This window comes from Phyllostomus hastatus, unplaced genomic scaffold (assembly GCF_019186645.2).
Source record: "Phyllostomus hastatus isolate PE091 unplaced genomic scaffold, TTU_PhHast_1.1 phas_contig_17, whole genome shotgun sequence".
Taxonomy (NCBI): domain Eukaryota; kingdom Metazoa; phylum Chordata; class Mammalia; order Chiroptera; family Phyllostomidae; genus Phyllostomus; species Phyllostomus hastatus.
In genome coordinates this window covers 30,401,262-30,427,941 of record NW_025333664.1, presented here as the reverse complement: position 1 = coordinate 30,427,941, position 26,680 = coordinate 30,401,262, and the positions used below count along the sequence as shown (strand labels likewise).

Here is a 26,680-nt window from a genome sequence, read left to right as displayed (position 1 = left end):
ATGAGCCCTGCCAGGCTACACAGACTTGGATTTGGGAGGAGGTGGGGCGCGGCCGAAGCATTCCCTCGAATCTGCCGCAAGCCTGGCTCCGGGAAAGTTTTTCAAAGTTCCCAGCAGCGCCTGCCCAGGTCGCCTCCGCCGGTCGAGCAGACGGCGGCGAGCGCGCCAGCCTCGCCGCCGCCTCTGCGGATACCGCCGCCAGCAGCGCGCTTTGGGCGGCTAGCTCGCGGGAAGCGGGCCCGGCTCCCAGCGGGCAAGCCCTCCTCCTGGGGTGAAAGCCGCAGCTGACGCAGGCAGCTCGGAAGGCGGAAGCTGCCCCGCTCCGACCGCTCACTCAGCGCGGCATCGCCTACACCTGGGACCCCCGACGAGCCCGCAGAGGCGTCCGGCCCAAAGCACTAAAGAGGGGCGGTCGGTGCGCAGGGCCCCCGGGCGTCCCTTTGCAAGGGGCACTCCTGAATTGCTGCTCACGCCCTCCCCCCATTCCTGTCTGACCCACAGCTCCCGAGGGCGGGAGTCTGAGATGGGCCCCCGGACGTCGACGCAGTCCTACGTACCCCGAACCCCCCAGCCCCTTCCAAGTTCCTCCCAGTACTCCCCCTACCCATCAACCCAGAGGGGAAGGGGAGTGTCTCTGGTGGCCACGCCCCTCATGAATATTAATAGATGCGCATGCGCCTGTCGGGCGCGCTGGGTAAAGGTGGCCAGCCGGGACTGCGGCTCCCAGACGGGCTCTCCGAGTCCCTCTCTGAGAGCCGGGTGGGCACGCGTCATTGTGTTACCTGCGGCCGGCCCGCGAGCTGGGCTTGGGTTGTTTTTTTTTTCCTCCCCTTTCTCCCTTCTTTCTGTGCAGCTGATCTGAAAGAGAATAAAAGGCCGCGCATAATCATAATAATAAAAGAAGGGGAGCGCGAGAGAAGGAAAGAAAGCCGGGAGGTGGAAAAGGAGGGGGAGTGCCTCAAAGAAGCGATCAGAATAATAAAAGGAGGCCGGGCTCTTTGCCTTCTGGAACCGGCCGCTCTTGAAAGGGCTTTTGAAAAGTGGTGTTGTTTTCCAGTCGTGCATGCTCCAATCGGCGGAGTATATTAGAGCCGGGACGCGGCGGCTCCAAGGGCAGCGGCGACGGCAGCACCGGCGGCAGCACCGGCAGAAACACCAGCGCGAACAGCGGCGGCGGCGTCCCGAGTGCCCGCGGCGCGCGGCGCAGCGATGCGGTCCCGACGGACGTACGGCCGGCCCGGGCGCCCCCTGAGCCTCCTGCTAGCCCTGCTCTGCGCCCTGCGAGCCAAGGTAGGAGCCCGCCGGGCCTCACTTTTATGGCCCGCCCTCTCTATTCCCTCGCGACGCCCAGGATGCCTGCGGTTGAGCGTCGCGAACGGGGTCAGGAGTCCTCGGTCGCCCGCCTCCCGGCCGGGCCTCTGTGCTGGGGCTGCCCCTGGGCTGCGGGAGCCCCCGGCTTCCTAAATGTACCCCCCAGGCTGGGCAAGAGGCGCGTTCGCTCCTCTCTTGCAACCCCGGGGCAGTCGTCGGGTTTATTTCGCATTCGTATTTTTTTTTTTTTTCCTTGCTCGGGAATCATGTTGAGTCTTTGCGCTCAGTTTTGTAAAATTATTTCCACTTGGCACCGAGGGCTCGTCGGGGCGGGAGGGAGGGAGTCGGCACTTACACCCTCGAAGAAAACAACTTTCCCCCGTGCTGACCTCCCTTCTTCGCCGGCAGGTGTGCGGAGCCTCCGGTCAGTTCGAGTTGGAGATCCTGTCCATGCAGAACGTGAACGGGGAGTTGCAGAACGGGAATTGCTGTGGCGGCGCCCGGAACCCGGGAGACCGCAAGTGTACCCGTGACGAGTGTGACACGTACTTCAAAGTGTGCCTCAAGGAGTACCAGTCCCGCGTCACGGCCGGGGGGCCCTGCAGCTTCGGCTCGGGGTCCACTCCTGTCATCGGTGGCAACACCTTCAACCTCAAGACCAGTCGCGGCAATGAACGCAACCGTATCGTTCTGCCTTTCAGTTTCGCCTGGCCGGTGAGTGACGGACGCAGGCAGAGAGGCCGCGCCGAGGTTCGCACCCGCGCCTACCGAGCCCTTTCTCTTGAGAGAGGGATATAAGGGCCTTGGCTTAATGCGGCGCTGAGGACTTTTTTTTTAGGGTGGGGGGTTAGGAAGCAATATTCGGCAGGCCCCATCCCCGCTGCTTTTTGCCCAGCTCACAAAAACGGGGTCACCAGAGATTTGGGGGCAAACTCAAGGAAAACGGGTTTAACTTTGCAAATTGAACGTTCGGAAGTAATCCTCCCCCCCCGCCTCGGAGGTTATTGTAGATGATCTTTGCTTAACTAATTAAACGCTGTGGAAGGCGACTCGGCTCAATTTTGGCCTTCGAACGCCGTCCAAATTGGCACACTCCCCTTTCCCGTGAACGGCCGGGAGGGCGGGTGTGTCCTTCCTGGAGGGTGTGGAGGGAACCCGTTTCCCGCTGCTCCCCAGGAGATTTTGGTGCGTGCGGGGGCGCTCTCCGGGCTGGGAGAAAGGGCCAGGGGGTGGGAGCAGCCACTGGAGGTAGGATGCTTGGGGAGGGTCTCTGGGCCTTTGCCCGAGTTGCCTCCGCCCCCTGCCGGCCCTTTCCTGCCCTCGCCCCCGCTGGTAACCTGTGGCCTAACTTCCAGTGTTTCTCAGGCTCTGGAACAGCTGTGTTTTGCAAACTTCCTCGGGAAGGGCCGGGGGTATGCCCTTGTCCAGCGGGCAAGGTCCCCACAAGCCTTCAAGAGTGCCAGGGCCTGGAAGGGGCAGGCCGCTAGACGCAGTGTTTGTGGGTGCAAATACATGGATGCCAGTTTGAGAGCCACCCGAGGCCTAGTCCCCCGCTGGCCGACCCCACAGCAAGGCCCTTGCAACATCCCGAAATGGGTGGAAGGAAGATGAGTGAGATTGCAGAAGGAGAGGAAAGGGGAAAATGTTGGTGCCCTCTGTCCTGTTCCTCCTGTCGGGGAGGCGTGACTCATTGCCAGGACCTCAGCTTGGCCCAGCCAGTGCTGGGAGGGTGGGTGGAGAGAGGGGGAGCTCTGTGCCTCAGGGAATACTCTCCACCACGTGCTCTGATGGGGTGCACTCTGCTGCCTCCTATCCGCGGGGCGGGTGCTGTGATTCCCAACTCTCAGGAGAGGGTAAAACGTCTGCCCTGGTGTGTGTGAGCTTGGGGTGTCTCTCACATTTACAGGAGCTGACTTTAGAAAGTGCCCTCTCCCCTGGGGAAGATAAGACAGTTATCAGAAACATGCCCTTAAAAGGGGTTTATAAAACCCTGTGATATGTGGATTTCTCTGAGAATGAAGGGCTGCTTCAGTTTCAGGATTTCATTTTTATAAAGCAAGTTTATCTTGTTTGTTAATTCCCTATTAGGGAGAACTTTAAGCTAAAGAGGTTAGCCACATTTTTAATCTGGCTGGGCCCAAGTTTACTGTGAATACTGACTGCCCTTGAACATGTGTTTGGAGTTTCAGGAAGGGGCCTGCAGGTGGTTCCACCCTCCAAGAATCAGTCCCCAGCCCCTGGCTTTTCACAAGACCATAAAAGGAATCTTATTAGTGATGTGGAAAAGCTGCAGGCCTGGCTGAGGTTCATTTTAGAGAGTAGGGTCAGAGGATGGATGGAAACAGGGAGCCTTGCTCCCCAGGCTGGCTGGGGAAAGTGACCTAGAAAAGGTGTGTCTGTCTCCTTCTGACACCTGGCAGAGAGTCCTGAATGGGGAAGAAGCAGAAGTAGCATGTGAGGGCAGAGAGATGATTGATTTGCTGGTGCTCTTCTGTGGTTCCAGGCCCACAGGTCACTAACCATGAAATAGACTTTCTAGAATGAAATGGGGGGTGCCCCTTGGGCTGCACTGCCCATGTGGTTCTTTTGAAGTTAGGCCAAATGTATCTATCACTCATAAACAAGTCTCCACCCTGCTGCCCCCAAAAAACCTGCTGTGAAATATAAGCTTTACTTCCCAAGAGTAATCAGAGTTCAGGTGTGTTGTTTTAGTTTATTTTTCTGAGTGTGGTTGGAGAAACACCACAGTCGGTAACTTTCAGGAATGATTTCCAGGCTGAAGTGAAAAGCACTCAGGTAGACAAACGAGCATGGAAGTAAATAAGCTCACACCTTCATTCAGTTTGGTGATTAAATGTTAATAAGCATGTCTAACTGACTTCCTTGAATAGCTAATGACTGAACTTAGCATTGAATTCAAGATGTAAAGGATAATATGGCTTAAAACAAATCGAACCTTGAACTTCCAGCCCTCTGAGTTCCCAATTCCCCGTTATGGGTGTTCCCAAATTTGCTGACAATGGAAGAGCTGTGGTTCAGAGGCATGGTCAGAGTTCATTTTAGAAGGTCATGCTACTCATGTCTTTTGTTTGGGATGGTGACCCCAATTAAACAACTGCTCCTGTCTGTAGAGGAAGAGGAGGAAGCTTTTCGGTCAGATATGAAATATAATCCACATCCCCATGTCCGTGTAGGAAGCACTGTAGAGGTGGGACTGCTCGCCGGGTACTATCAGATTATGTCCCACTTGGTGTCCACTGCCCCAACCCCAGTCTTCTGGTAGTTTTCATTGGTGGCTTGTAATCCTCATACCAATGCTGCTTGGGGCTTGAGTCAAAGCAACTAGCCTGATTTATAATCCTCCAATTGGGGACCTGGTGATAACATAACAAAGTGAGAGATAATTGGGCTTTAATGAGAAATAATTTGGGAATAATCATTTAGAAATAACTGAAATGAGTGAGTTGTCCCTCTCAAACTTAGTTTTAAATCTTAGTAGTACCTGCTTATTAAAAACACATTACCAGTGTAATTAGTACTACTGAGCCCCAAAAGCTTTGTAGGAACTCAAAACCCCTGTTTGTGGTAGTGACACACTGCTGGCTCTTGGGTGAAATAATAAATCTAAAGATACTTTGGGGGAAGCAATTGAGGTATCTGGTCTCTCAGCCTACATTTAAGTGCCACTGACATTGATGAAAGGCTTGCTGAGATCAACTTAATTTTTAAGGAAAATCCAGTGAAGTGTGCTTCTTACATGTTAGGTGCCAGCTTAAGGCCTGAATGAGCAACTGCCAACGGTTTGGGTAAATTGAATGCCACAGGTTAATCAGAATATAATTGACAGTCCTTGCCTTTATGCTTTCTGTGTTTATAGTTCCTGAGTCTTCATAGATGTGGTGTGGACATGGGGCGGTCAGAGGAAAGGGATCCCATTTGAGTTGGCGAATTTCTGCAGCCAGTGTGCGTAGTCTGTGTAGTTAGGACGCACACAAACAGTGCACATGTGTGCATGTACTCAGCAGGGGACTTTCTGTCTGTGTGTGGAGAAAACACCCTTTGCCTTAAGACACCCATCACAGGAAAGTGATGAAATGACATGTCTGCATTTTGCAAAACTGGGCTTGGGAACACAGAGCTGTGCCCACTTTGCACCGAGTGTCTGCAGCATGGTGCTCCCCAAATGGAATTCTGATTCTATGCAAGGTACTTGACTTCTAATAGCTTTTCTCTTTCAGGTGTAACCTTCTCTCTGTGTTTTCTTCCTCCTTGTTGTCTTGTTTCTTAGCAACTTAATCAAATCAAACCTCCAGTACTTACGAGTTTGCAACCCACCAACTCCCCACCCATAATTACCCATAATTCTACAGGGACTTCAGACATTTTTAGAGAACTGTGAAGCTTTTGGCAAAAGGACTTTTGGGGGAGTGGGATGGGTAAGGAGGAAACTCGGCAACCACACAGAGGTGTGTAGCCTCCTAGAAAACCGGTTATCCAAATACTGCCTAAAAGTAGTTATAACGTAAGAACAGGTAATCAGTCTTTGGATGTATATGCAATTAGCATGGTCATCCATAAAGGCAAATATTTCTGAGACTTCCCTCTTGCTGAACTTCAGAAGCACATTCCTGACCCCTCCCTACCCCCTGCAGCAACCCCGAGGTTAGGTTCTGAGAAACTAAGAAAAGTGACCCTTGACTCCAGCTTTTCTAGACATTTAAAAAATTAGAAAAATAACAAACTATTTTTCAACTTTAGGAAGATGTATTAGGATGCATGAAAAATGATGATTCTTATGTTTTCTAGAATGCTAGCAGGGCTGAGGTGTAGGGATCTGGGTTCAGAAATGTGCCACCTTTATCTTGGCTCTTGGGGCAGTGTAGCCCTGTTATGACTTCTTTGCTAGTTTCTGATCACTCGTGGACTGCCCTGTGGTCCTTGTTTTATGTGTCAGTGACATTTGTCACTGGTACAGTGCATATACAGGGAAGAAATTCCACAACATGGCTCCCAGTGGTTAAAAATGATATGTAAATAGTCAAACATTCAGAGCCCTCTACCAGATCAGCCCAGTTTTTATGCACTTTTGGTAAATAAGTAGAAAGGCTTCTTGTTCAGGCTTGCTCGGTGTGAACCAGTGGTTTTGCTTGGCTGGCTTCTCGGTATTCTATCTATTAACCTCGCCACCCTTTTGTAACTGGTGCATTTAATTATCAGTGGGATGCTTTTCAAACAGGTAAGGGTAATGATGGGAAAGGGGTGGGGGCATCTCATTGAGTATCAAATCTGGATATGAGTTCAGGGACCCACTTGGTGGGTCTTTGAGGTGGGCTTTCATGAAAGAATCACCCTTTGTAACCAGATCAGACTTTATTGAAATGTCAAGCCCTTGCAGACTAAATGGCTTTCTAATGACTAAACTCTTTTAGATTAGATGCTGTGGGGTAGTCATCCTTTCTCCACACCTTCTCACCTAGCCAGAATCCTGTGGTACGTGAATTGTTTGTGTGAGTGTATTGTGTGCCCACACATGGAATCTCTGACGCCTTTATTTAATGTTTGTGACTGGAGTATTTTATACTCTGGCCACCCAGACACAGACAGGACAATAGTGTGGCCGAACTGACTGAAATGAGGATTATGGAGAATAATATGGCCTCTCCAAAAATAATGCTAATACAGGGCCAGCAACAGGAAGTGACAGTTGAGTCAGCAGAGTACACGGCCCCAGACAAACCCGGGGCAAGTGCCTCTGTACAATGGCCCCGTGGGCACATGGGGCATTCCCAGGGTGTGAGTTCCTCGGGCCCGCCTGTCACAGTGGCCTGGGGTTTTGGACGCTGCACACGTGCAGTTTGGATGGCGGTTTGTTTGTGTCCGTCAGCTTGGCAGGAGAGGAGGCAGCCACTTCTTAGGGCTTGGTTTGGCTGCCACTGTTGCCAGGAAAAAAGGAAGCTCCCAGCTGCCAACACAATTACCTTTGTTTCTTACATCCCCCTTCTTAATGTGGCAATTAAGTGCTTACCACTCTGCCCAGTGCCAAGGTAACCACTGTGGAGTGGGATGGGCACAGCATACAGCCCTCCCACAGCCTCAGTGCTGAGGGCAGGAAGGAGGTGTTTGGAGGGGACCTGGTGGCCCTGGGATGCCTTTGGGTTTGGATGCCAGGAACCTCCTAGGTAAAATTCCACGGAAGTGCTGCTCCCCAGAGGCCATTCTGAAAGCTGACCATTCCTCCTTCCTGCTGCATGGGAATGAGAACCTGAGAACCTACCGATGTGTTGCCAGATTTCCTTGGGCCTGGAGCTGGGAAGGGACAGAAATGATTCACTCTGCAAACCCAGACTGAAGGTCTGTTAGCAACCCATTGCTCCTGAGGCTTTGCCCCCAGGCCATTCTCCTGGGCAAATTTAAGAGAGGGGAGGGAGATAAAAATCAAGTGATTCTTTATAAGAGTCTTAGATTTATAGCATGAAACCAAGAAAAATCCAGGTATTTTCTTTCTTTTTTTTTTTTTGTATGAACACATTAAGTTTGAACACTCAGTGGTCTTCTTGGCTGGGACTTTTTTTCCAAGCCCTTGGGAGAGCCTGGTGCCTCTGCTCAGGGTCAGATTTGCAGTGGCTAATTGGGTGCGATGTGATCCTAGCAGATTATTGATTTCGGCCTGGTACCCTGCTTTGATGACATAAGGTGTGCATAGTCTGGGTCTCAGACAGAGTCAATGTATATTCTGGGATGTACAGAGGTCAAGCGTGGGCCTGGGAAAAACTAAAGCTCCCTAGCAACTAATAATCATTGTCAAATTATCTTGATTGTTGATCTCCAGTGTGGGGATGGAGTGGGTGGTAAGAGTGCCTCATAATAGGGGCCTTGCAGGGAATCCTTTTGTCTGATGGCTGGCAGGAGGGATCCTCCTGGTCCAGGAGGTGAATCCTAGGACCATAGTCCCTTCCCTGAAACAAGGGAAAAGAAGAAGGTCCAGGGCACTTTAGTATATTTTTTGGCAAGGCTTTGTTGCCAATGCTGCAGTCCCCAGCCCTCACCTCACATCCGTCTCTGAGAAGACAGTTTATGGAAAATCAGGGTGTGCACCATCCAGAGCTCTGCAACTCTCTTCCCTCCCAGTGGGACAGTATTGGTTAGCAGCTTCTGAAGTCTTTCCAGTTCTGGCAGGGATGAGCCTGGTAGACAGCTTGGTCTTCCAAGTTCTTGTGCAAGACAAGGATGTCTTCTCCCTTGAGCACGAAGCAGATTTAACACAGTTGCACCAGCTCAGTCCCAGGATGCCTTCCCTTTCCATGGAGTTTGTGGGTATTATGTGTTTAGTGCTGTGTGAGTCTGTCATACTCTGGGTATCAGTGCATCTAATCAGAGGATTAATTACAACAATATGTGGAAGTGAGGAACGTGGGTCTCAACGTGACCAGAAAATGAAGGGCTTAATTATACAGAATCAGTCCCACATCTGGCCTCATTTTGACTCTGCTTGCTTCAAATCAGTAGAGAAATATAATTTCTTGCTATGCTCAGGGAAGAGTCCTGTAATCTGTAGGAAGTCCTAGGAAACTGAGAGGCTGTAGGTAAGGTATAACTTTCACTTATAAAATATTAACGACAACAACAATGAGTCTGGACCTATGGCCACTAACAGGAGAGGGCTGGGCATGTGCCCTGGCTTGCCCAGTTTTGCTTGCTTTTCTGAGTATTTTCCCACAGTTATCAGTGAACGAAATGGAATCCTGCTCTGCTTTGAGTATGAAACATATTTCGGCTGAATTCCAAGGCAGAGTCTATCACAAGATATTTTTATATTCTGAGACAGCCTGCTGTGAACAGTAAGCTAGCTTGCTTTGAGTTATGAATGAAGCTCTTTTTTGCCCCCTCCATTTTTGCCTTTACCTTGCTCGGTGCCTTTTCTTGGTGAGTGTGTTTCTGGTGACATGGCATTATTTGATCAATATACGCCCGTTTCTGATGCATTGGCACCTGCCAGTGTGCGACAGTGCAGGGGCACATAAAAGGACACATGTGCCTTTTCTCCCCACCCCCTGCAGATATATTTCTCCAGTGCCAAGACAGCAGAGAGAAAGTTTATTTAAACCCTGGTGTTTTGTGAGACTGACCTCATCCTAAATTACAAACAAAGATTTGAGTAAAAGCGGGAGAGTTTGCTAATGGCTTGGATTTTGGGGGGAGGAGGGATTCTGAGATAAGCCTGGAAGATAAAAGGTGCCTTCAGTATAATAGCTGGCACCTTGCCAGTGTCCGGGGACCTTGTTTTGTTAGGGAACTCTGATTATTCCTGGAATGTTAGACCACATTGACAGATAAGTTCATCAATAAATATACCCTTAGATATGTGGTTATTTCTCCCTTTCTTCCCCAGGGCCTGCCGCCCCAGGCACCCCAAGTTAGGCTGCTGCCTTTGTCTTGGGAGCCTCTGTACCTACCCCCTCTTGCTTCCTACAGTCACCTGATACTTGTGGGAGCCGAGATGGTCTCACACAGACAGGGCTTTCAAAGGGGTTCTGAAAAGGGAAAGGGGGCCTCCCTGGGGACTGCCCCACCAGGGCCCAAAGTGTAACCTTAGCAATACCCGGCCCTCCTGGATGGGTCCCCCTCCCCTGTTGGAAAGACCTGGTTTGGTTAGCTTAGAATAAATTCTTTGTGTGTTTTTCTCTGTACCAGAATAAGGGTCTGGGAAGTTTTGGAAAACTGTATGCTAAATGCTCACCTATAGGAAGGTGGCATTTCCAATGAGGACTTTGAGCTGCCTGCATGATGACCACTTTGGGCTCCCCGCCAGATGAGAGGAGTCAACCTGCCAGATGTAGGGTGGGTACTGCAGTGGGGAGGGGAGTTTGGTAACCTCAGTTCAACAGCAAACAGTCTTCATTTGGCTCTATGGTTTTGTTTGGTGGGGTGTGTGGGGAGGCCAAGAAAGTAGGACATTGAGAGCCGACCCCTATTTCTTCTGATGACTATGTCATTTGTCTATTTGCAGAGGTCCTACACTTTGCTTGTGGAGGCGTGGGATTCCAGTAACGACACTGTCCGTAAGTATCACAGCAAAGGGCTTGTTTCCAAGTGCATGTTTCTGGAAGTGCAGTGCTTGGCATACAGTACCTGTCAGAGCTGGACCTGACAGGGTGCCTGACAGGTCTTCTGGGTGTCCTAGGGAACTTTTACTGCACCCCGCCCCGGCTCTCCAGGGCAAATCTCTCAGTGGAGTCTTTTCTATAACTTCCCTTAGACTTGCTTAGACTATTAAGTGGCCAGGACAGATTCCCGGTTAACTCAGTCCCTGAATATGGGACATAGATTATCTTTGGAATAAAGATCTTAATGGTTTTACAACTTTAAAACCTTGTAGACTGCTGAAGGATCAAAGTAGTGACTTTTTAGAAGTCCATTTAAACTTTAAGTGAGCATTTAATCTCTCATCTGAAAGATAAAGCTGGCAAAGGTGGCACTGGGCTCTAAAGACCGACCTTGAATTTCACTTGGTGGGCAGGTGAGCTTCCAGCCGATCAGGGTTTCCCACACTGCACACGACAGAGCTTTCATTGAAGCGGAATTCCAGAGCCTCCCAGCCATTACGCTTGCCTTGTCCCTTTCTGAAAGATGACTCTGTTTTTAGTGCAGGTTGCTTTACAAAGTAGCTAAGGTTGGGTTTTGGTGGGGAAGCCGTGGAGGGTGTCTACGGAAATGGCAGCAGTCTGGCTTATAAGGTAATCTTTGCTCTTTATGATAACTTTAAAAAGTCTGTTCCTCCTCACTCGCCTAAACTGAGTTCCCTTTTTGTCAGCAGGATCTGGGTAGTTGTCATTGGAAAACTTGATTCACACTGAAATCTGAGTCTGCTCAGGAGGAAGGGTTGATCCAACTTTTTGTCTTTGCCCTCCATTCTCTGTCTCATCCCTTTTGTTTCTCTGCCTCCCTGACCTTTTCTTTGTGGTGTTACTGCTAATGACATTTCCTCTTTTGCTCACCTTGCCTTTGTTTTTTACTGGCCCAGTAAGGGCTTGGTATATGTTAGGTGAGCTGCTTCTGGGCTGTCTGAGGGGCACCCCTGTCCCACTGAGGTGTGGCAGGACGGAGGGGTGTGGGACCAGCCTTGGTTGTGGCTGATGCCAGTCAGGGTCATGGACACGTGTTTGCTCCCTGTGTGAGTGTTATGTCACTGTGACCTGCTCACAATGGTAACTAAGCATTGAGGTGATGTGGGGTGGAGAGAAAGAGAAATACATTCTTCAGAAACTCTGGAGACCTCCATTTTAGATGTCAAAACGATCTGGAGTGAACGTCCTCGATGTGGATCCTAGTTAATAGTAAGGACTGGATGAGGACACCTGTTAGGGCCTGCAAGGGACTCGTGGGCCTCCTATCACCTCGCAGGTTCAGTAGCTGTTTCCTGGGAAGCTGGAGCATGTGTAGAACTCCCTGCTGTTGTATACATTTTGGGGTAGCCCCATTTTGGAGCTCTGGGGTATAGCTCATCTGTTACAGGGGGTAGAACCAGTTCTCTGGAAGGGCACAAGGAGGACTTGAGGTTAGGGGTAGGGCTTTGTGACCTCTACTCTGGAAGAGAGGGGGTGCCACACAGTTACAAAAGGTCTGCAGGTCATTGAAGCTCACTTGTGAACCCCAGTGGGGAAAGTGAGGGTTTGCTGGGAGTGCCTTATCTACTTGTTTATTTATCTACTCTTTTGGCATTTCCAAGTTACTGAATTCAGCACATTGAAAACCAAATTTGACGTCTTCTCTCCAAAAGCAGGACCTGCCTAGGGCCCTTTATGGATGACTGGTATGGGCATTTGAACATGAGCACTGAAAGCCAAAAATCTGGAGCGCATCCTATGTACTTCTCTCTCTCTCTCTCTCTCTCTCAGCATCCTTATTTCATCTATCTCCAAGTTCTGGAAATCTCTCCAAGGCAGCAATAGGATCCTGCTGCCTCCCACCATCCCCTGCTGCTGCACTGGTCCAAGTCACCATCAGCTCACACCTGGACTGGAACAGTAGTAGCTGAATTAGTCCACCCAAATCTATGCTGGTCTGCTTCCAGTGCCTTCTCCATTCTCTAGCCGTCTTGGTCTTTTCGGAGTATAGTGTTTTGTTGCCTTTGCTAAGAGCTTCCTGTTGCTCTTGGGACAGGCCTCTGGCCCATAAGGCCTTGCAGAGCCCAGCCTTGTCTCCCTGCCAGCCCCATCTTTATATGCCACATTGTCGCACATTGTATTTGTATTCTAGTCACACCCCACCAGTCACTTTTCTGTCCTCAGGTACATCACATTCTCCTGCCTGGTGCCTTTGCACATGCCCTTTGCTCTGCCCAGAATGTTTTACTTTTCGTTCTTTCCACCCTCTGTCCCTCCCAAGGGACTGTCCTCCATAAAGGCAGACACTGAGGGATATATAGCAACCTAAACAGAGTTGGCTGCTCTCTGGGGCCCAAATAAGTTGCAGACATCGTAGCTTCAGACCAGAGGGAGAATGCTGAGTTTTGGAACAGAGGATCTCTTCTCACAGCAGCTCTGCAGTGAAGCCTCATTAGTAGGGCCTGGCCCAGACGAAACCCAAATGTTGTTCATGTGTTGGAAAGTATTGCTGGCCCTCCTGACATCAGCCCTCCAAAGTCAATTTTATTACATTTCAGGACTGCAGTATAGAAGGGTACAAATTTATCTTTCTGTCCAAAAGCAAAAGGCTTTAGTTTATTGTCCTGTTCCATAGATAGGTAAATGAGAACAGGCGTTCTCAAGACCAGGTTTTCCTGCCCTGTCTAGGTCTGTGGGTTGGCGAGGTCCTGGGGCTATGCTCAGACTTGCCTCTCATTACCTCCTCCTTGGATTGTTGTGGGTGCTTCATGCTCCACCTTCGTGCAGTTGAAGATTGCAGGAAGGCTTGGTGTCATACCCTTTTTCAGTCATGAAGTTTGACTATCAAGTGAACTACCCCAGATACATTTATAATGCCCCGAGCTGATAGGAAGTGTGATTCAGGCAGTTTAGAAGAAGCAGGCGGCAATCTTGTTTTCTGTGACCCAGAAGCCAGGAAGCATGTCACATACACTCTGCCTCTCAGCTGTTAGGAAACATGTGTCACACAGGTGTGAAGTGAGTTACACAGATCTCTTAGACTCATTGAGGAGTCTGAAATAATCGCTTCACAGCCTTTCTTCCTGGAAATTAGTGGAAAGCATACTAACCCATTGAAAATGACTAAGCTGTTGAAAATGGCATGCCAACCTGTGCCTGTCTGAATTGGTTATTGTTAATACCTGCCTGAGAGAAGCTGGAGCCTTTGAGCCATGGTGAGTGTGTTTAAATAATTCATTTATTAGTAGCTCATAATCACATGGTAATAGCTCACTATGCTTTTTAATTGAACCAGCAGAGCAAACACACAGTTAATGGAGGGACATTTTTGTCATTCTTTGGCTGGTGTTTATTTGTAAAACTTAAGTTAGTAAGTGTTTTCAGCATGTGGTTCTTTGCATGCTGGGGTGTAAGTCTCCCGGTATGCAGTCTTGTTCAAGGCTTGTCTTGCCCACACGACAGTTAAACCCAGAGGGTGAACACTGGGGTGATGTTGGAAGTGGAGTGTGGATGAAGCCACTCAGGCATTCTTCCTCCTCTGGTCACCTGTAGGGTTTGCATAGGCTTGTAAATGAGCACAGGCCCTGGGCCTGGAAAAACAGAGGTGTGGGTGGGTAAGAATCACAAAGACATTGCAAGTAGGTCCTAACAAGGTCTCTCCAAGGTGGCCTTGAATTTGACAAGGGGGTGAAGGGTTGGGGCTGGCAGGTTTAAGAAAACAAACATAAGACCAGGCTGGGGTGCTGACTTAGTGCCTTGCTTCCTTTTCACATCCCTCCCCTGGACTCCTGGCACCTGGTGTTTGGAGCTGCTTTAGTACCTGTCTGATTCTGGATTATAAGTGGCCTCAGGGCAGGGAACCACTTCCATTCCTCCTGAGAGCTGCTTGGGCCCTGGGCTGTTTTTCCTCACTAGGCACTCTTTAAGGAGCATAACTTTCTCAAAAAGCAACCCCAATCTATCTAAAAACTGGGGGTGAGTTCCTTTTTTTAATCTGTTCTCTGGGCAAAAGGTAAAAGGTGAAGTACATCAAGTTCTTAGTCTTGCTGTTTAAATGTCAGCTTAAGGTGGTAAAGTCCTGGCTGGTGTGGCTCAGTGGATTGAGTGCCAGCCAACCTGCAAACCAAAAGATCGCTGGTTTGATTCCCAGTCAGGGCACATACCTGGGTTGCAGGCCAGATCCCTGGTTGGGAGCATGCCAGAGGCAACCAATTGATGTTTCTCTTTCTTTCTCCCACTCTCTCTCTCTGAAAATAAATAAAATCTTAAAAAATAAAATAATATAGAAATCAGCAATATTTGAAAAAAGGGGTAAAGTTTATAATTTTTAGAAAACATAACTTCTTGGTTTCCAGTGAAGAGTCTGGAAGTAGATTCTTTCTAAAGCAAGACACAATACTCTTAAAACTTGAAGTGAGATTGCTAACCTTGACCTGGAATAATGGAATTTCTATAGGAGCAGCATTCCATGATGGGCTACTTCTATGATGTATAAAGAGCCTTTGCAAATCACTGTGCCCAACAGTGCAGCAGAAAACTTGATAAAGAATAGAAGCAAGTGACAGTTAACAGTAATAGATAAATGGCTCTGTAAACACATGGAAGAGTGTTCACTGTCACTTAGTTAGATGCTAATTATAAGAGATAGCTCTTTACCTATGAGGCAAAGATCAGAAAGTGTGATAACACGGTGTTGGGAAACTCTTTCCTGTGCTGGTGGGCGGACGAATTGACAGGATTCATTCTTGGTAATTCAGGGTTGTCTGGGGTTGTGTGTAACCTGAGTCAAGCACTTTCATTTCTTGGTTATTTCTTACTGATTGAACCACACATACGGGCATATATTCAAGAATGTTCGTGTGGCGTTGCTTAATAGCCAAAGGCCAAAACAACCTCACTGCATGTATGTCAGGACTGGGGAAATTATTTCATTGTCTTTCCAGATAGTGAAATACTCTATACCCATTAAAAGGGTAGATGGTAATGGTGGGGATGGGGATTTTCATTCTGTGCCCTTTTTGTGCTGTTTGAATTTTGTACCGGGTGCATCTATTATTAAAAATAGCCAAAAATGGTCAGGAAAGAAGGCTCTGATGTGAATGTTAATGCAATTAATCTTTGTTGTTTGCCTCTAGAACCTGACAGCATTATTGAAAAAGCTTCTCACTCGGGTATGATAAACCCCAGCCGGCAGTGGCAGACCCTCAAGCAGAACACAGGGGTTGCCCACTTTGAGTACCAGATCCGTGTGACCTGTGATGACTATTACTATGGATTCGGCTGCAATAAGTTCTGCCGACCTAGAGATGACTTCTTCGGACATTATGCCTGTGACCAGAATGGCAACAAAACTTGCATGGAAGGCTGGACGGGCCCCGAATGTAACAAAGGTGTGTGGGTGTATGCTGGGTGGGTTAACTAGCTCTGATGGTCGAGTTTGGTGTCTAGTTCTCACCTGCCCCAGCCCCCCTTGCCGTCAGGTGGCTATCTTAGGTGGGGTGAAATTTTGGCTTTTTTCTGTGCCCTAGCTCCCAGCTGCTCTTAGGGTTGACTGCTAACAGCTCACAGTTGCTCCTTCTCTAGAGCATTGTTGTTGGCCATACAAGAGCTACTCTATGTCCTGTCTCTCCAGCACTGTCTGAATCACTGACATTGGGGTGCAAAGGCCAGGCCCCTTTGCTTTAAATCTGTTACAGTTCATGCTCTAGAGCTTCCCCTGGGGTCAGGTGGAAGCCAGACTCCAGCTGAGGCCATGCCCTTGCTCAGCTCCTACCACCGTCCCATCTGCTGCCCTCTCCCCCTTCTGTATTGAGTCCTCTTCTCAAGCTCTGCTTCTAAGGACTGACCTGAACAGATACCAGGTGGACTGGGTTAACCCCGTCAGCATCTGAACAGATGACCCTGTAGTAAATGACAGTCCCGGGGCTCCCGGTGGCCTTAAGGCAGACTTTCACTGGGCAGTCTGTGGGGCTGTGGCACTGAGAGAGCAGGGCTGGTGGTGGGCCGCAGCGCTCGTGCTTGTGTAGAGTTGAACCCATCCTTGGCGATACTGGGGTTTGGTTCCAGACCACCACAATAAATCCAGTATTGAAATAATTCCAGTCTTAGTCTTTTTGCTGATAAAGAGAAGTGCATGACACGAGATATGCCTGTATAAGCATTCAGGTGTGCCACCTACTGCCAGCCCCTTATACTAGAATTCAGTGAACTATCACATTCACAGATATCCACAATTATCTGTGGTCTTTATACCTTTACAACATTTTAAGGCATGGCAAATTGATGGGTAATTCTAGTTAACGATAATAAGCCCTCATGGATATTAATGTACTCTGCTTGTTTCACATAATTTGATAAATTCTTTTAAGAAACTCACATTAAAAATGAACATCAGAACTGTGGTTGAGGGGCAGGCCCAGAGTAATCTGCAGGTGTTCTTGGCCAGTACTGTTTTCTTAAATAATGAGATAAGAGTTTTAAAAGGATGGCATTTCTGGGATCCAAATGAAAGACAGAATTGATAAATATATTTTTAGTTGGTATTCTAAAAACTTGGTAACAGTTTTAGCTGGTATTTTTTATGTCTGTTCAAATCATTTTTTAAAATAAAAGAGGCAGGATTGCTTTTTGAGGATACTTTGGGTTAGCTGCTGAATTAGCCCAATGAAGGCAGCCTGGTCCTCTTTGTTAGTCCCATGGGATTTTTGAGACACCAGGCAATTGGTGGGGGTGGGGGGGGGGCATTAAGGAGGCTGGGGCTCATCTGAACTCTGCCCTGATGGGATAGAGTGGGTGAGATAAGTAAGGTTTACACCTCCTTTTTTCCTTTGGTCAAGGGTGGGAACTGACAAGGAAGCAGGGTAGCTGTTGTGTAGAGAGACTGGATAAAGATCCCCTTCCCCCATCAGCTTCCCTGCATTTTTTTTTGTCCCCAAACAGTATCATGTTTTGAGGATTTGCTAGCGTGGCCTTGAAGTTTAAAGCTGGGTTTGTTATTTGGGCACCTCCCATCTTCCTCTCCTTACAATGGACTTGATATGAGATCTCTTAAAATTGTGGATTTTGTAGGCTTAATGTACTAGGCCATTCTCATGCGGTGGCAGGCCAGAAAGCGCAGAGCACTGATGCACTCCTTCTGTGTTTTTTACAGCTATTTGCCGACAGGGCTGTAGTCCCAAGCATGGGTCTTGCAAATTCCCAGGTGACTGCAGGTAAACGACTAAACTTTTTTTGTTGTTTTAAAAATAATAATTTTTTAATGCAAGAAAGGGGACTGACTTTATTGTGAATACGTTTCTTTGGAGGACGAGAAAGCTTAAAATTCAATTAGGCACATCCGAAGCTTATTAAATTATACCAGCTGTCCAGTGGAATGCACACACTTCTCTCATAGAAAAAAAGGAAACTCTTGTGGGCATAGTCAGTGACTTCATGTACTAACTCTTCTGTAAATTGATAACACGTTTTTTTTATAATCTTCCCCTTAATGTGCTAATGGACTAGATGGAGGGATGTGGGTATATTTCTTTGCGTCTGTGTCTGCACACTCCCCCCGCAGCACCCCCCCATACCCCGGCCCGGTTTTCTGTCTCCCAACCCTCCCCCACTTTTCCCATCAATAGGGGAACGTGGAGCATTCTTTAGAATGGGATTAGTACAATCTCCTGGCCCTTTTGCAGGCGGGAGACAGGCCGGTGCTGAGAGGTTAATGGCTGCGCTGGAATCTTGTCAGTTGAGCCTGATGAATGTAGACTTTGCTGCTGGCCTTTGAAGTCTGTTCTTTTATGGTCCCAGACAATGCAGAAGCCAAACCGAGACCTACCCAACTGCTTCATGATTACAGTTTTTGGAACTTTTTGAAATGTACATCATACCGATTTGGGAAAGACTTGCTTTAGCAAATAATTATTGCTGCTGTGGCATTTTGACACAATCACATAATTTGCCTTCTCTCATATCATAAGGATTAGCAGATTTAATGTGACATTAACTGGGTCCTTTGGGTCTGTTACTTTTGTCCCCAGAGCTACCCTGGTTTGAGCTAAGGGAAGTTTACAACACATACTGCAACCAGTGCATCTCAAACCGGTGTTACATGGGGCTCTTGTCACAAGGCAGATCCTGAGTCCATAGGTCTGGGGTGGGTCCAAGTCACTGCATTTCCAACAAGCTCCTTGAGTGATGCTGCTGTTGCTGGTAGGACCATACCTTGGGCATCATTGGTCCCCAAACTTCAGTAGTCCTGAATGTAATTCCCCAGGTTAACCAGGAAACTGTCAAAACATAGATTCTTGGGTCCCCTCCCCACAAAGCCATGAATCTCAATCTCTGGGTTTGGCCCAGGAATCTGCATTTTGAAAAAACAGCCACATGATGTGACTCTCAGTAGATTTTGAGGACTGCTGCTTGATAGTTATCTGTGGCCTTTGCGACCCCACCGCTGCATCTGTTCCCCTTCCACGCAGTGGGGAGCACTGGGCTTTGAGCCTGGAACCTGAAGTGGGAATGAAGGCAGCTGGAAGTAAAAGAAAAACAGGCTGACCTGAAAATTGTCTCTTCCTACACTTCAGAAAGATAAGATTATTTTCTGGATGGCGGAGGGGGTTTGCATACTAACCCCAGTGGTGGCGGCTGACTGTAACTTTTTTAACAGCATTGCTGTCAAATGTTGAGCTGGCGTCCACCTTCTTTAACTCTTTGTAATTAGGGGTGTGTGTTCTGGAGAAAGTCAGATCAGCCGCACTATTAGCGACTCTGGTCCTGCTCTGCGTCCTGCTCTGCGCTCAGATGGGTATCTGGGAGGCCAGCCTCGCGATTCCTGCTACTGTCATCAGAATAAACACTGCTGCTCAGGGGAGGGCCCTCCCAGCCAGAACAACAGGCTTTGTTTCCAGAATTTAGCCTTTTCTCTTTCGAAGTCTCACCTCCCACTCCCTGCCCAGACACGCACCAGTGCCCTTATTTACTTAAGGTGCAACTTTCCCACACGTAATTTGCATAGTCTCTCAACCCATCTCCCTGCCTTGAAAGAAAATCAAAACAGAACCTTCTAGCTGAGGAAGTTCAGGTTGTGTCCTGCACCAGAAATAGTTGAATGGCAAGTTACCTGTAAGTTGTCTTCTGGATTATGTATTACAGAAGTGTTTTTTTTTTTTCTTCCACATGAGGAAACTTGACTGGTTTTGTGGTTCCCAAGTAGACTTAGAGTCCTTTTCCTGGGCCCATATGCTTGCTTTATTGCAAGCCTGCCAATAATATCAAACTTAATTATGAATCATCATGTGAGGAAAGTCACTTCAATTTCTCATGAGAACCTTAATCATATACTATTAAACTGGGATGACTTTCTGATGCCTCTTATAGGGTCAGTATTTTTATTTGTTTTCTTTTGAAGTCATCCATGGCCTCTTGTGGTTCCTTTTTTTTATGCTTGGGGATCTAGCTCTCATTAATTAGGAGGTGAGGTTGGGTCCTTAGCTGCCTCTTCTTGCTTTTATTAGACAAATGGAAGAGGTGTAGCAATCTTTAATTTAGAAGGGAATAAGAGAAGATAAGAATATTGCTATTTCCAAATCAGTTCCCTTTTAATGTTTTTCAGGTAAAAATACCAGTTTTTAATCAAATGGTTCCTCCCACCTCCCACTGCCTTGAGTATTCAGTCTTTAAAATTTTCTACCAGATGATTAATTTAATTTTACTTCTTTAAATAGTCACTTGTTTAGACTGATGTTTCATTTTACATAAACCAGAATCCTGTCAGATTAATTTTAAACCACACAATCTGGTGGTTCTTTGTATTGGGGTGTGTATGGCTCATTGGCAAAGTTAGGAAGCAGTTAGTCAGTCTTCTCAGGGGTTAAGTTGATTCTCGGCGTGGGTGATTAGCTATTAGCTGGATCCCTATAATTTTCCCATGACAAGGATTTGCTAGTCTGCCTCCAGCTCTCTGGAAACCAAAAGCCTTTGCTTCTGGGGGATGCTTGTTTTCCAGTTACAGCTGAGCAGCTTGGGGGTGGGGGAGTTGGTTCTGACCAAGGCTTTTCCTAGGTCCCATTATGGAAATACTTGCCTCTCCCTGCTCCTCACTCACCCCACCTTCTTTCCACCATCAGGCCTTCCCCCCCCACCCCCCCATTTGAAAGCTTGATTTTTGAGAAGGCAGTTAAAGTTTCAGAAGGCTTGAAACTTGAGGGGTGAGTGGTTTAGACCCTGCCCTCTCTCCCACCCCAGGTGAAGGTTTATGTTTGTGTTTTTGTTTGGGGATCAAAGGCACCATTTGGCCTCGAAAGAGTCCGATTAATGAGGCGCTTATAAAGGTAACTCAACTCCCTTCCCCAATACTAGATAAACTGAGTTGACCTTTTTTTTTCTTTTTTTGGCAAAGTGAGAAATAACTATAAAATAAATTAGCATAAGCAGTCACAGTTGCAGGATATAAATTACTATGGAATTGGTTCTGAGAGCTCTTGCTTCCTTCTCCCTCCCTGCAGAAATAAGTTCAGGGGTCCTGTCCTCATCTGTGCCAAACGACATGCCCCTTTCCCTTCTTGTTTGAGTTCATAAAACCTCATCGTGAGGCCGTTTCCTGCTCCACTTGGTGTCCTGTTGCATTTTTGTGCGTGACTTGCTGTTTGGACAAAGGGCTGAGCCAAGCTGCTGTGTAAAAGTTGCCCAGAGTGCCGCGTTTGTGGAGACTTTCACATGGCTATTGTTGTCACCCGAGAGTCCTTCCTTCCCCTCTATGGTCTGCCCCAGGATTGATTTATTCCACCCTCGGCTCATTCCTGTGAGCCTGAGAAGAGTGGCTTTGTGAAGGGTAGTCCCACACTGGCCTCTCTCCCCAAACAGCCCTCCCTTTGTCTTGAGTCCCCTAGGAGGGGACCTTGGCCCAACTAGGAAAATGTTTGTTTAGAGGCAGCCCCAGACAAACCTTGAGAGTCTACCATCCTGTCACCAGAAACAAAGCAAAACAGAAGAACCCTGCACCATGCATCATCATCTTTTAATGGCACAGATTTCCCTGAGTGTTCCACAGACTAAAGGAGGGTCTCCTATCTGTCTCCCAGGTGCCAGTACGGCTGGCAGGGCCTGTACTGTGACAAATGTATCCCGCACCCGGGGTGTGTCCATGGCACCTGTAACGAGCCCTGGCAGTGCCTCTGTGAGACCAACTGGGGCGGTCAGCTCTGCGACAAAGGTACGCCCCTCAGGGATGGACCTGGCAGGGTGGGGTGTGTGGGAGGGAACGTGAGGTCTTGGGGGTGGGACAGAGGTGATTTGGTTTTATTGTTCTTTGTTTGTATTTTCAGGGGCTTTTTATTTTAGCTCATGAATCTGTTTAAAATTTGCCCTCAATGCTCCTGTTTGGGTTTTTTCTCCTTTTTTTAAAAGTTAACGTGTAATTGACTTACAGTAGTTAGGTGTACAACAATAAGTGTGGTTTCCACCTGTCACCTTACAACGTTAATACAGTGTTACCGACTCTTTTCCTCATGCTGTGCGTTACATCTCCTGACTTATTTATAACTTCTGGTTTTTAAAAGAGGAATGGGACTAGACTGGGGCTAGCAGCCTTTTACATCTTTGAGCGACTGACTGCTCTGGGGTCTCCTTGGCAGATCTCAATTACTGCGGGACTCACCAGCCGTGTCTCAATCGGGGAACTTGTAGCAACACGGGTCCTGACAAATACCAGTGTTCCTGCCCTGAGGGCTATTCAGGACCCAACTGTGAGATTGGTAAGTGGTCCAGGCAGAATGAAATCCCTTTGTTTAATTTTTTCATATACTCAGCTTTAAAAATATACTTAAAGGACTCATAAAAAGATGAACAGATCCTCCAGAGTTAAGACTTGTTATCTCAGCAGCTCTTTGGGTCTTTGAAACTGCCTTCACGTTGCTCACGTGTTTTGGGTGATGCCGATGAGCGTGAGTGTGGGAGGCACTCTGTGCTGCCATGGCCCCGGCTCTGAGGTGCCTTGGAATGTGGCTGGAGACAGCTCAGTGAGAGAGATGACTTCCTTTCTTTCCTGGGCACAGCAGGGTTCTATCACAGGCTTGCTTTTGTTTTTTGAAACAACCTTGAGCTGGTGGCCCAGGTGTGGGGGACTGGGGTGTGGAGAGAGGTGTGGGTAGCCCAAAGTGGTGTCCCTTGCTGACTGCCATCCTGGTTTTTGCAGCGGAACACGCCTGCCTCTCTGATCCCTGCCACAACAGAGGCAGCTGCAGGGAGACCTCACTGGGGTTTGAGTGTGAGTGTTCTCCAGGCTGGACTGGCCCCACATGCTCCACAAGTAAGTCCGGGTTTTGGCCTGTGTCCTTTCTCAAGGGTCATTGTGTCGACGTACAGGGTTGGGGCAGATACCTGGGCTCACGGTCCAGCGTCAGGTCTCCGTCGTGAGGGTCTGTCCTTGAGGGAGGGGATGGATGCAGTCTGTAGTCTGGTGGGGAGTCAGGCTTAAGCTTCCAGCTTTTGTACTTGGAAGTCCACCCATCCTCTCTGCTAAGTGAGCACACGTGTCTGCCACTGGAAGAAACTTGCTCGTGGCATAGCTCCTAACTTTGCATGTACTCCCTGCAGCTCAGCCTCCTCCAAATTGAATTATGGAGAGTCTTCCCACAGGGGAGGTCGTCACTACTGAATTTTTGTCATGGGGGCAAGTGGCCTGAAAGGGACACCATGCCTGCCAGCTTTGGCTGTGCATCAGAACCACTGGGTGCTTGACAGTGCAGTTCTCCGTGTCCCAGTTTCCCTTTGGAACTGGGGAGTCCATATTCTTTAACAAGTTCGTGGGTTTCTGAGGTACCACCAGGCCTGAGAACCACTTTCATCAGCACCCTGAGTGCAGCACCACACAGCATGCATGGTTCAGGTTGTGGGTTCTGGGGTCCGATGGCCTGGGCTGGCTCCAACGCCTGCACTAAACAGCTTGTGGAAGTCTAGCCACATAACCACCCCATGCCCTGTTTAAACAGCTTGTGAAGAAGACTCAGTGAATTCGCAGCGAGCCTGGCACTTCATAAGTGGGCAGTGGATGAATGCTTAAGAGACCTCTATAGTCCAGGGCAGAAGTGGGGAGTCCCTTCCTCCAGGTGTGCTATTTTGGGACAGCTCTGAACAAGTATAAAGAATAAGGTTTTCCGCCAGTAAGGAAGTTGTTTTTCCTTAATTCTTAGCTACCTCTGAGCCATGATAAAACTTTTCTTTAAAAATAACCAAAGGGTTGATCCTCTGGGGATCCAGCTGGCCCTCTCCCTGCCTGCTTAGGTTGGGGATTAAATGATCTGGGGCAGTGGGGGATTTCAGGCTAAAATCAGGCCTGCCTGTCATCAGAGCAGTCACTTAGAGCAGGTGTCAGGCCCTTCAGTGACGGCCCCTCGTGAGGCATTAAATTATCTTAATTGTCAAACGGATTGAGATTAAACTGCCAGCCCTCTTCCATTTTTGTCAAACAGACATTGATGACTGTTCTCCAAATAACTGTTCCCATGGGGGCACCTGCCTGGACTTGGTTAATGGATTTAAGTGCGTGTGCCCGCCCCAGTGGACTGGCAAAACGTGCCAGTTAGGTAAGAAAGTTCCTGCACCAAGGGCTTTGATACTCAGAGCTGTTAAGGAAGGTGAGCATGTGGCCGGCGCTGTGAGTTTGCACACAACATGCTAAGAAGTAATTTATTATCTAGAGTCCAGCCAGAGGGCCTGGGAGAAATCACTTGAATGCAAATGGATGAGCTCTTTTAGGCCCTGTGGGAAAGCTGTGGGACTCCGTGAACCATGTCAATCGCCTGTCCGAGGAGTGTTCAGCTGGGCTCCGAATGGGGATGATCTCATGAGGAATGAGCTGTCTGCATTCTTTTTGCCACATTTAAATCCCAGCAACTAGGTTGTGCCAGGTTTTGCACAGAAATGCCTGGTGGCTTTCTGCACTGCTGTTGGGGCCCGTTGTCCACCAGCAGCCACAAAGTTATCAATCAGCATTCCTTATTGGATAATGACAAGGAAGAGGGATCAGATCTTCAAAATAAAGGGGACCCAGTATCTGTTATTTAGCTAGCTTATCCAAATGTCTCCTATTTCACAAACTATTAGGACAGTATTCTTGGGAGTGAGGGGCAGTTTGGGGGGGACCTCCATTCCTCCCTGCTCATCCTCATTTTCTTTCAGATGCAAATGAGTGTGAGGCCAAACCTTGTGTCAATGCCAAATCCTGTAAGAATCTAATTGCAAGCTACTACTGTGACTGCCTCCCCGGCTGGACGGGTCAGAACTGTGAAATAAGTGAGTGGTTTTGTTTTGATTTTGATTTTCATGAAACTTGGGTGTTGAAGGCGTTTGCCAGTCCTTAGAAGGCTACAGTGATAAAAAGGAAAACTGTATGGAGGGGTGTTTTAGAAGCGGGAGTGATTAGTGCTGAAATGAAAACATGGCTTTTATCAGGCTCATTAGCTGGTAAAAGGGCCATATTCTGATAAGATGGCTAAAACAATGATGTGAAGTTTCACTCACTCAGTCTGGAAGAATTAGGGAGGGAGAGTTCCCACCCAGTGCAATTACCTTATCTCACCGGAAGCACACTGCAAATCTGATTTGAACAGTTTATCTATTTGAGCTGAGAAGGCTTTTCAATTAAGCCCAATTTCAATGTAAATTATCTCTTTAATATGACTTTTTTTTTTTTAAGATATTAATGACTGCCTTGGCCAGTGTCAGAATGATGCCGCCTGTCGGGTATGTAAATCTTTGCTTAAATCAAAACTTTAATGAGTGACAACCAATTTAAGATTGACATGACCCTGGGAGAGCTGTGCCCCTGTGAGATTTAAAAATGCAGGTGAAAAGTGAGTCTCTAGAAGTTTCACTTGGTCTCATGTTACCCCCAGCCTCCTGGGAGTCATCTTGAAGGCACGCAGCAGGAATTCCTCCCACATTTTGAGAGGCTTGGCATTTGGCTATTTTAGTGAATCAGCTGAACCGCGACAGTCATGCTAAACCACCGAAGCCCTGTGTTTGTGGATACATAGAAAAAAAGCATGTGTTTCTCCCCCCTCCTTCTCCTTTTCAGGATTTGGTTAATGGTTATCGCTGTATCTGTCCACCTGGCTATGCAGGCGATCACTGTGAGAGAGACATCGATGAATGTGCCAGCAACCCCTGTTTGAATGGGGGTCACTGTCAGAATGAAATCAACAGATTCCAGTGTCTGTGTCCCACTGGTTTCTCTGGAAACCTCTGTCAGGTGAGCAGGGCTGGAACCTCTGGCCAAATTTTCTTGGGGGAGTCTCTTCCTGTTCCACCCTCTCTCCTTCCCTGCCTCCTCCTCCCTCCTCTCCACCCCTACCTCCTCCTCCCTGCTTTCCCCCCTCTTCCCCCCTCTCCCTCCCCCCCGCCAACCCATTCTCTCCCTTTTCTCTCCCTTCTCCCACACCACTCTGGACTCTGACTGGAGTCTCTGTGAAATCTAGTACCTCCCATTGACTAGGGATCTCTGCTAGACAAATGGCGGTGGAAAGAGATGGAGTGATTTTCTTGGTAGTGTCCGTTGCCTGTCTACTTCACACCCCCACCTCCCAACTCAGCTCTCTTACTCTGTCCTGTTTTTCCAGTGCCTACTGGACAGTCTCTCGGACACAGCTGTGTATTATGCAGGGTGTTCTGAGATAGACGAAATGGCCAGATTCCAGTGTCTGCTGCCCCAGAGATGTTATAATCATACCTTTGTTTTACTGTTTCCTCTCCCACTGCCTTGGTCCTGGTCCTTGCAGCTGGACATAGATTATTGTGAACCCAATCCCTGCCAGAACGGTGCCCAGTGCTACAACCGTGCCAGCGACTATTTCTGCAAGTGTACTGAGGACTATGAAGGCAAGAACTGCTCCCACCTTAAAGACCACTGCCGCACAACCCCCTGTGAAGGTACCTCCCTCCCCCAGGCTCATGGCTTATCTCCAAAGCTCACCCCTGTGTCCCCACTTGTCACTCACTGTTCCTTGATACTCTGAGAAGAGTATAGGCGAGGAGATCAGTCCCCTTAACATGACTGCTTGGAAGTCAGGACACATGGAAGCAATTGAGTTGGGTCCGCTGGTGGGAGAACCATGTCCAGGTAGCCCAGGGCAGAGAATGAAATTCATTTAGCATTCCCCGCCTGGGGCGGGCTGATTTGCAAGAATGAGACAGATTCCTCAGAGCAGTACTGTCAGGAAAACTGGGGTGAAAACGGTCCGCGTCTGTGCTCTCGGGGTAGTGGTCACAGGCCATGTGTGGTC

At 48.3% G+C, this 26,680-nt stretch overlaps 1 protein-coding gene across 1 annotated transcript in view; it reads left to right on the top strand.

Annotated features, from left to right (window-relative positions):
* Nucleotides 1–694: 694 nt before the first annotated feature.
* The window catches only part of JAG1 (jagged canonical Notch ligand 1), a 35,554-nt gene continuing 9,568 nt past the window's right edge, over nt 695–26,680 (top strand). The window contains exons 1-13 of the mRNA XM_045832996.1: nt 695–1,290; nt 1,720–2,025; nt 10,319–10,370; nt 15,551–15,805; nt 17,566–17,626; nt 21,482–21,612; nt 22,034–22,153; nt 22,594–22,707; nt 23,870–23,983; nt 24,579–24,692; nt 25,096–25,142; nt 25,477–25,650; nt 26,177–26,327. Coding sequence (XP_045688952.1) covers nt 1,210–1,290; nt 1,720–2,025; nt 10,319–10,370; nt 15,551–15,805; nt 17,566–17,626; nt 21,482–21,612; nt 22,034–22,153; nt 22,594–22,707; nt 23,870–23,983; nt 24,579–24,692; nt 25,096–25,142; nt 25,477–25,650; nt 26,177–26,327 — 1,720 coding nt within the window. The 5' untranslated portion in view covers nt 695–1,209. The remainder of the gene's footprint in view (nt 1,291–1,719; nt 2,026–10,318; nt 10,371–15,550; nt 15,806–17,565; nt 17,627–21,481; nt 21,613–22,033; nt 22,154–22,593; nt 22,708–23,869; nt 23,984–24,578; nt 24,693–25,095; nt 25,143–25,476; nt 25,651–26,176; nt 26,328–26,680) is intronic.